This window comes from Anoplophora glabripennis, unplaced genomic scaffold (assembly GCF_000390285.2).
Source record: "Anoplophora glabripennis isolate ALB-LARVAE unplaced genomic scaffold, Agla_2.0 scaffold28, whole genome shotgun sequence".
Classification (NCBI taxonomy): domain Eukaryota; kingdom Metazoa; phylum Arthropoda; class Insecta; order Coleoptera; family Cerambycidae; genus Anoplophora; species Anoplophora glabripennis.
The window spans coordinates 920,927-930,976 of NW_019416423.1; the positions used below are offsets into that span (position 1 = coordinate 920,927).

Below are 10,050 nucleotides of genomic sequence, written 5' to 3' on the forward strand. Positions count from 1 at the left end.
AGGATAGGTAAAGTACATACCACGTTTCATCACTGTGCATCAAACCTCTCCAGAGATATTTTACAAAATGTTATTTTTTTAATTATAACTGTCGAGTACATAACCTTTTTGACTTAACATCACTAAAAAAAATTGCCCCTGAAAGTTTATCGACGTACTTAATTAAAATCCTGTGTATTTATTTATTTTTTGACGAGTCGCTCAAAGTTTAATTTTTCCGTGCTCAGATATGAAGTATGACGAACACTCTGTATATTTACAGCCGAAATTAGTTGTTTAAATACCAAAACCCACTCACTTTAAATCATATCTTCACCGCTCGCTATACCTACTCGTGCATCAATGAACTAAACTGAATATCCTCCTCACTTAAAAACAACGGCCGGGCACACAATACAAGGCGGGCTATTTACTTATTACCACGAAATCGAATTAATGCGCTAAGTCGCCGTAGAAGCCACTTCCTCCGCCGTTTTATTCATGATCCCCTGCCTCCTTTTCAACGCTCATTGATGCCCATTGTGATCCAGATAGTGTCTCTGAAGAAGCAATTGCGGAACAAATCGCTGGGCGACGGCGTGTCCAGGGCCTTCCTCCGGGCCCTCGTCCAACTGATAGGCGGCTACAGGGACGCGCTTAGGTTCCAATCGGGCAAGGAGGTCACCTTCGACGAGGAGAAGTTCATCGAGACCAGGCCCGTCTCACTCCAGCCCTTCCTCAGGGAGATGCTGCACCTGCAGATTTTCCAACAGGTGAGTGCTATCTCGCGAGAATATTGTGTCTTTGTGGAAAATTGACGATGGCGTTTCATACAAAAAAGTAGGTCAAGCGTTGTAAGTAGGTATATTCTTCGGATAAAAATAATGGGATTGGGTTGTTTTTTATTTAAGCGTAAGTTTTTTAAGATATTAAGTTGATTTTTCATGTATTCATGTAATCCACGACTGAAATAATAATATATTATATACCAAGGGTTTAATTAGTGACTAGAATATTATTTTTTGCACTCCCAATTTGTTTGAAATTACTAATAGTCCAGGCGGTAGAGTATTCGAGGCGTTTGTATTTGAAGTCATCTATTTTGTAGTGCAGAAAAATCCCAAATATTAGGTAGAATAAGAATCTGAGTTTGCCATTCCAAAAAAACGACTGCTAAATTCAGGGGAACAACAAATATACAAAAAGAACCAAAAATGAAACGTTTTTCGACATATTTTTCCCTGCAACATTGAAAGTAAGCCCCAAACAAAAAAAAGTCATTCTTTATTTTTTGTTTATTTTCTACAAACTGCGAATCGAAAAAGTTAAATTTGCATTAACAATGGGCGAAAAATAGTAGAACATCATATGTATGTTTGGAGCAATTTTTAAAATAAGTAAATATTTATAAATATTGATGAAACTTTATGAAGAAATAGAACATGCTCTAAATATCTGTTTTACATTGACAATTTATTGATCAATTAATTGATGAAGTCGCTTCATCAAGAAATTGAACAAGTGTAATGCACCAAATCTGCTGTCAAATAACTTCATGAATTAATTACCAACCCAACAGATTTCCGATTTCCAGCCTCAGATCAGTAATGAGGTTATGTTATTGGAATATGTAAATAATTGTGTGGCGTCGTACTAGTTTTGCATTATTTTTACTGATTTGTTACTTACAAACACTAATATTCATAAAATATGTGTCAAAACGGTACCGCTGTTGTATCACTGCAATTATGAGTGGAAAGGTGACATTTTTGAATTTTCTTTGATTCGTTGGTAGAACTGATTCATTCGTCAAAAAACTTGACAAAGCGACTTCATTAATTAATTGATCAATAAATTGTCAATGTAAAACAGCTATTAATTAACAATCCTGTCAATCGAAAACCACGAGATCGATCGTTGCAACATTTTTAGTTCCATCAAATATTTACTTATTTTAAAAATTTCTCCTAATATACATATGATTTTCTACTATTTTTCGCTCATTGTTAATGCAAATTCAACTTTTTTGATTCGCAGTTGTTGTAACTTTATAGAAAGTCAAATAAACAAAAAATAAAGAATGACTTTTTTCTTTAGGGCTTACTTTCAATGTTACAGGTAAAAATATGTCGAAAAACGGGTCATTTTTCGTTCTTTTTGTATGTTTGTTGTTCCCCTTAACTTAGCAATGGTTTTTTGGAATAGGCAAACTCGGATCTTTATTCTACATAATATTTGGGATTTTTCTGTACAACAAAATAGATGACTTCAAACACAAACGCCAAAGCCTACTTTTACTGCTCTATCGCCTGGACTATAAGATTAATTTATCATTTAAAGTTCTTGTATATTTTGCAACAACGGAAAAAAATTATAGGTGAATGTTCATGAACAAATAAATTGACCTCACTGTGACACATTTTTAATGTTGCGCTCATCCGAAATCATGTTATTAATAAACAAATTATTTGGTGTTCAATTAAATTAGCTTATACTCGTAAAACCAATTCAAGAATCATTTAATAGGTTTGTTAAAGATGCTACGGAATATTTCAGACAACATAATAATTTACATTCCGACAATCCAAGAGGAAATTGTTTAATTTGTACAAATAAACACTTCTCGGCTACATATCAGTGTAGATCTCTTTACGAATGTCAACAGTTGTATTGACATTATTCAGTACTCGAAACTGAAATTAAATTTATTTAAATAGAACAATTTTTATTGAAAATAAAATTCCATATCTATTCCAAGAATAAAAAAAATATATTTTTCAGTGTCGTAACACTATAAGTTAGTCGGTAAAATGGTGTCTGCGACGTCATTGGAATTTGAAATCTGTTCAAGTATTGTGCAAATAATTTAATTCTTAATTACTTAGTGTTCAACATTATTTTTTATAGAGAAAGTCCAGCTTTTGTCTTAAATAAACTTTTCAATTATATTATTTTTTTAATAAAGTTTGGTATTTGATTTTCATGTAATGTAATCATTGATTTTTACTGTTAGTCTGTCTTTCGAATCAATTTAAACTTTTACAATCTTTAAAAAAACACAAGAAGCAATACGTAAGTAGCAAAACTTTACATCACACCTGAACAAATTACGTTTAATAAGAAAACAAGCCGTGAATAGCGACCTATTTAATTAGAGTCGGACTAAACAGAGAACAGAGCCCAAACTGCATAGTAAATATGCTCTACTCCCACTCCGTCTCTCACTACTGCGCGACGATAACCATGACCACCACTGTAAACACTTTACAGAGCGTAAACGCGGAACTCTACTTTGAAAATTGCTGGGGAGCTCCCCGCACCAGCCGCCACCGAATAAACTAAATAAAAAGAAAATTACATATTGCGACGATGTGCGGTCGTTTCTGATTCCACCACCTGTATTCACTATGAATGCACTATATTTTTAGTTCATAGAAGAGCGACTAACCATGTTAAACACGGGCCAAGGTTTTTCCGACGAATTCGAATTCGAGCTCGAAGGGTACTGCGCCAAATCCGGCTCGAAGCTGAAGCAGCAGTACAAGGAGTGGACGTCGACAATGAAGAAGGAAGGCACCGCGTTCTTCAAGAGCGTCAAAGATAAGGTAATTCAAAAGTATGGTCTTGCGGCAGTAATCATGTTATCCGTTGCTTTTTTCACTTTTATTTTGTAGGCTAATCCAGCAATGAAATCGGCAGTAAAGACGGTAAGTCTAGGACCTTTTTTTTTATCAAACATTGCATGACGTTGTCTAGGATTAAATTAGGTCAGTTTCAGCCTGCTACAGTCATTTCAGTGCCTTTTAAATGTGATCCTCGAACACAAGTAATGCATGGCTGCATGCAGTTTTCATTGAAGACGTACCTGTAACATTTTTTCCACAGCTCGGCATTTTATCGCACTACTGTATTTTTTTTGTTACGTTACCGCGAAATATGTTTCATAAATGATTTTCAGTGTGTTTGCTTCGGTCAAACGTTATAAAAAAGGTATTTTGGGAACAAAGAGGCGTAGGTGATTTTTAATTTTTTTTAATTTTCGTAAAAATAAGCTTTATTTAATGCAAAAAGAGCGAATTCCCGAGCGGCTTTTGCCTGAAATTGGACAATTTATTTATAAATGAAATATATTTGGACATTTTTTATGTAAATTAAGTTTTTAAGATATTTTTCTAAAGAGAATAGATAGATGAACAAAAAAAATTGGAAGCGGATTTGTTGCTACTTCTCTCTTGTATGAGCATACTGGAACTTATTACACGCTATTTTAAGCGTTTACACTGTACATACTTTACTTAATTAAAGATTTATCCCGTTTTCGTCAGGTGAAGGACGGCGGGAAGGGGGTAAAGAGCGCTTACAAAGGGTTGCGGTCCAGACTGAAGGAAAACTCGGGACCGCACCAGTTGCAGAATGGGCTGGAGACCGGCGATAAGCCGCGTTCCGCTCCGAATTCGCCGACAGGGAAACGGAGGACGATAGCAGGGTTCAGCGCCCCCATCGCCAGCTATCGCAAGGACGCCGCGCTGAGCTTCAAGCCTTCTGGGATTCAAAGGTCAGTCATTATTTATGTATGCGGTGGAAAACGATTATTTCGTTGCTTTTTGTATACGTGGACGCGTTCTAGAGCGACATGTAACGGATAATGCGTATTTGTTTTCACGATACGGTGTCGTAATTCAGCGAAATTGTGTGCTCCATCAGGGGCGTACGTAAGAGGGGGTCGTAGAGTCTTTCCCGTTGTTATGAAATTTTAACATCTTGATTCTAGTTTTAATATTCCAGGTGGTTCCGAAGATATCCGGAAAAACCCGAAATTTTGCAAAATCGTTTTATTTTTTTTCTGGCTTTATTTGGAAACGAACTTAAAAATAAATTGCAAATGGTGTCAACATTTTTGCAATCCGACGTTTCGTCTTCGGGAGGACATCATCAGGCTCATTTTTTTTAAATACGTCGCTGCTATTTTTATGACAAAATCTAAGGTCATAATTCTGAATTAGATGATATTAGTTTTGTAATCGCTTAAAAAGGTTTTTAGCTTGTTTTAGCTATCATTTAAAATTCTTCCTTAGTATGGCTCTGAACGCTTTCAAAATATCTATTGCAGGAAGTCATAACGGTATTAAAAGTCAATACAGCACAAAATATCCAACAATTTTTTTTTAATCAATAATTTAAAAACCTAATACCTAATAAAAAAATAATACGAATTTATTAAATGTTTTATTATTTCTAATTAGTATTGCTAATAGTAGTAAAAAACACACTGCATACTCTATACTAACATACTTTTGTTTGAAAACGTTTCTAATTGAACACAAACTCTCTAAAGAGCTTGGAATTTCAGAGAAAAAAAAATTTGACCAGGCATAAACTTCTTTCCCCTTATTCTAAAAGGTCCAAGGCATCTTTCAAATCAATAAAGAAAATAGATTTTCTGCAAATTTTACAGTGGTCTTACCCCTTAAATATGCATATAGAACTATTCCAAGTAATGAGGACCAAACATGAACCAAACTTCTCTGTTAATTTTTTTTTTTTATTTAGGACCGATGCATACACAAACTTTTTTGTTTAGTACCTGAAGAATATTTCCTTAAAAGTTGTGCACTTCCTCCTGGAACAACCTGTATATTCCCAATTCAATACGAAAAAAAAAATTTTATGGGATCATTACCTTATATTTTTTGTAAGGACCATATCGCTTATTAAATTCCGTTCGGCATCCTAAACTTATTTTCTGGTTCCAAATAAACTTAAAACTACACTGTACATCCGTGTAACTTAAATGCAATGTGGGGTCATGAAATTTTTTCGAAATCTTTGTATAAAAATAAAAAATTTTATTGCCACCTGACTTGTAAATTTACTTTGTTATCAGAGCCAGGTATAATAAAAAATTGGTTACCATTTTTTTTATTTAAAATCTAAATGAGCTATTGAATTTTGCTCCACCATAATTTTGTATCAAATTTTGTGAAAAAATATATTTTGTTTATTGTAAATTTAATATTAATACATACTATTCTTTTCTTTCTAAATCGGGCAATCAATTTATAAAATCGTATTTAAATTTGAGGTTCAGTTCCAAATTAAGAAATAATTTGTAATTTTTCAAGAAATATATACAAACAAGCCCAATTGAGGTGGATGCAAAATAGTTTTATTGACTTTATGGACACACTGTATATTGAATATTTAAACAAACTTGAAAAAAAATCCGGATTAAAAGGCTGCATTTATAAACGGAGCAGGCTTTTGTTGCAGGAAACAAACGCAAAATGCATTTTAAGTTTTCTTCGTGTAATGACGCAACTAGATTTTATACAAGTTCATAAAGTTTATGATATTTTAAAGCACATGCAATCGATGTTACGAAATTTAACTATTGATTTTCACGAAAACGATTCTCTTCAACAAAATTAAATTAGAACTTTTTTCCTAATAATCTTGAGATCAAATAGTGATATTTATCTCCAAAACTATACAACTCATTGGCTGTGACTAACAATGAGTAAATTGTCGTAAGTTGAAAATATGTATGAATCCTGAAAATTTTTTAAGATGTCGAATGAAATATCGAAAAAGATGTCGAAAAAAGTTTATAAAAAAAATGTTTTTTGATCTCTTTTTTGATCGCCCTGTATAGCAATAATTGTCTCGTAGGTCCTACAGCCCACTAAGTCCCGGCTCCCAGCCTATATCGCCAGATGCTTATTTAGATACGCCAAGAAGTGGAAGTCCTACGATAGAGATCCCCAGAATCGACTTGATGAATGAAATGGAGGACTTACTGCAGCTGCGTCTTGACACACCTCCAGTCGACCGATCGGTAAGTATGGCAACATTAGAAAAATATTATTTATTTAAAATCGAGCACATATTTAAAGGTAAGGTATTGCAAAAATGTAATATTCGTCAACTTTAAATGTTTTCTGATATTATATTTTGCTTCTACATTGGAAATTGGATAAAACTTTATTTTAATTCATACAGAGTGTTCCATGGGGGAGCACACAAACTTCAAAAAATCATTCCTCAAGTAGAAACAAGCAAAAACAATCCTTGATTAAAAAAAGTGTTTATTTGTTATTGTTTTTGTATGTCAGTTCAAATAATTATTATGTGAATTTTAATTTAAAAAATTATACATAGTGCATTTTCAGACCAGAGCTTATATAAATTTTTTTGTTTACATTTACTTACGAGTATTCGTTTAAAGTTTGTGTATTTTCCCATTGAACATCTTGTATATGTATGTGATCATCAGCCATACTTTCATCTGTAGTTAGTGGCTTTGGATTGTTGCTGTAATATTTATAATTATTATTTGTTTTTTGTGTTTTCAATCATCTACCTATCAAATGCTAAGACCATCATTAGTTTTTTGTGTATACCTATTCCAATCCTTTTTTATATATAGGAAAAACCACAAATTTTCATAAAACTTAAATATTTACAATGATTTATTAATACCGTTTTAATTTTGTTCTAATCCAGTATATTGAGACACAAAGTATGACATAAAAAAGTATTTTTTCTTATTGAATGAATAATCAAATCCAGTGTTGCCATCCTATGCGGCTATAAAAATTTTGGCGGTCTGCGGCATGTGGTATGACTGACACAAATTTACATATGGAAAAAAACATGAGTATGTCTGGAGAAATATGTAGGGGATTTTAAAAACATTAATTTTTGTGTGATTGGCGAGCATTTGAAGAAAAGGAAAATAAAAAAAGGGTCAGTCAATTGTCAGTGAATATTTTAAAATCAACTTATCGAATATTCCCTAGGCCCAATAGATTTAATAAATTTTATTTATGATTTTCGATTTGTGTATTAAAAAAAAATTGCCTCAAACAAAATTAATATTTCAATTTACCAATGACTTTAATAAAAAATAAGTTTATTTGCATCCGATTAAATTTAAAATGTAAAAAATTTCCTGCATTTCTATGCCATTATTCTTAATTTCCATGGAATTTACTGGAGACTAAGTTTATGAAGTGGAAAAGTCGTATTGACCAAATTTTTGTCACAGTTACGCCAGTCTGGAAAATCCGCTACAGTTGTCAACATTCTCATTTATTGCTTTAACAATACTATATAGGGTTCTTCGCAGTAAGTGGCCTATTAGACGTTTCAGAGGAACCAAAGACAATATGACTGAAATTTTGTTTACGGGGGTTATCAGATATGTTCTCTTCGATAAAAATAATGCCATCAACATCTGGTTATACCGGAAATAGCTGTCAACTTCGGTATTTTAAATGGAACCCCCTATAAATTATTGCATTATCGACAAGATAAATTAAAAATAAGTCAAGAATGTCAAAAGTTTCCCTGTACTAGGTACAGGGAAGCTTTAACATTTTTGACTAATTTTTAATTTATCTTGTCGATAATGCAATAATGTGTAGGGTGTTCCATTTAAAATAACGAAGTTGACAGCTACTTACGGTATAACCGGTTGATGGCATTATTTTCATTGAAGAGAGCATATCTGATAACCCCCGTAAACAAAATTTCGTAGTCATATTGCCTTTGGTTCCTCTGAAACGTCTAATAGGCCACTTACCGTGAAGAACCCTGTATAATTCTTGTAAAGACAAAATTGTCCTTGTCGACAATCTTCCAAGGAAAAATTTATCCTTATACAATTTAATTAATGTAAAAATTTATTTTACTCATTCCTAGAGTATAATTTTATGACCAGCTTAATTGTTCTAACTGCTTGTATTTCGCTTCCAGCTAAAACCAGTGAGAAGTTTAGAGAACTTTAAAAACACCTCCCCACTGTCCAGTCCCGACCGGTGGGTGTTCCCCTCCAGAATGGGGGCGCCCATAGCTTCCCCACCCAATCGTTTCTTCCTCCCCACAACCAACCATTCCCAAGAGACGCAGAACCTCCTCCAGTCACCGGACGATGTATTTCTGTCACCCCCCTCTGTCCCCCCTAGAGTTCCCGCTAAGGACACTAGCAGGGACCTTTTCGGCACTACACCCTTTGTTGTCGGTGGTGGGCACAGCGAAAATGGAGATCCCCTGTTTTTTGTCGCTAATCAGCATTCCGTTGATATCGTTAAGTTGTCGCCTCCCACGTGTTCGCCTAGGCGGAAGGTAAAGGTTGTCACTGTCATAAGCATGCTTTTCTGTTAGTGCAACGCGTATTTAGAGAGTTCGTCGTATTTCTGCTTGCGTGATTGAGTCAAGTTACAAAATAACACAACTTAAATATAATTTTTGTGGATTTTATTACACAGTTTGTGTAAATATGAATCAATGCACAAATAACAGACTTTCCCCCATCTTAACGCAGATTTTCTATAAAGTGGACTTAGTTTGAAAGTCAAATTACTTTTTGGTGGGAAGGAATTTGTAATTTGCACCGTAAATTACAAATTTCTTTACACCGAAACGTTATTTGACTTTCAAACTAAGTCCATTTTATAGAAAATCTGCGTTAAGATGGGGGAAAGTCTGTTACTTGTGCATTGATTCATATTTAGACAAACGGTGTAATAAAATCTATAAAAATGTATTGCTGGTTGCCTATTTGCTATAGAGCCCTCTTAGGACGTGTAAACGTTTGAGCGTGCTTAAATTTTTGTAATTAATTTCAGCAAAACGAAGAAACGGAAGATCTCATTCGATTAGATTCCACGTCGGACTTGGAGGATTTCGATCCTCTCACGTCTAAATCGTCACCATCCCGGTCTAGCAGCAAGAATAGTCAAGTTCCTCTTAGTATTACCAATCCTTTGTATACGTATGAAAATCACAGCGTGAAGCAGAACGGAAGGATGCCCAGTTCGCAGCAGAACTTAAATAGGGAATGCAGTCGAAACGATCAAGACTTGCTGCAAGAGTACGGTTTAAATTTTAATTTTTCCGGTATGCAAAGCCAACAGAATTTCGACCCTTTTAACGTCAACAAAGTCAATTCCCAGGGACAATGGACAAAATTCGAGTAAAAGTGATAGTCTATATTGTGCAAAATTGTTTCTTTTTTTAAATTTTATTTATATACATTTTTAATTATTTTTTTTTTGTTGTGTACGTGAA

At 33.9% G+C, this 10,050-nt stretch overlaps 1 protein-coding gene across 3 annotated transcripts in view; it reads left to right on the forward strand.

The window, feature by feature from the left end:
* Window positions 1-10,050, forward strand: part of LOC108909885 (DENN domain-containing protein 1A) — a 31,451-nt gene extending 21,401 nt beyond the window's left edge. Inside the window, exons 8-14 of one of the 3 annotated variants that reach the window (XM_018714342.1) lie at window positions 531-752; window positions 3,408-3,584; window positions 3,654-3,686; window positions 4,305-4,534; window positions 6,649-6,814; window positions 8,737-9,105; window positions 9,609-10,050. In XM_018714342.1, coding sequence (XP_018569858.1) covers window positions 531-752; window positions 3,408-3,584; window positions 3,654-3,686; window positions 4,305-4,534; window positions 6,649-6,814; window positions 8,737-9,105; window positions 9,609-9,959 — 1,548 coding nt within the window. In that variant the 3' untranslated portion in view covers window positions 9,960-10,050. The remainder of the gene's footprint in view (window positions 1-530; window positions 753-3,407; window positions 3,585-3,653; window positions 3,687-4,304; window positions 4,535-6,648; window positions 6,815-8,736; window positions 9,106-9,608) is intronic. The other 2 variants (XM_018714344.1, XM_018714343.1) reach the window with 2 other exon arrangements.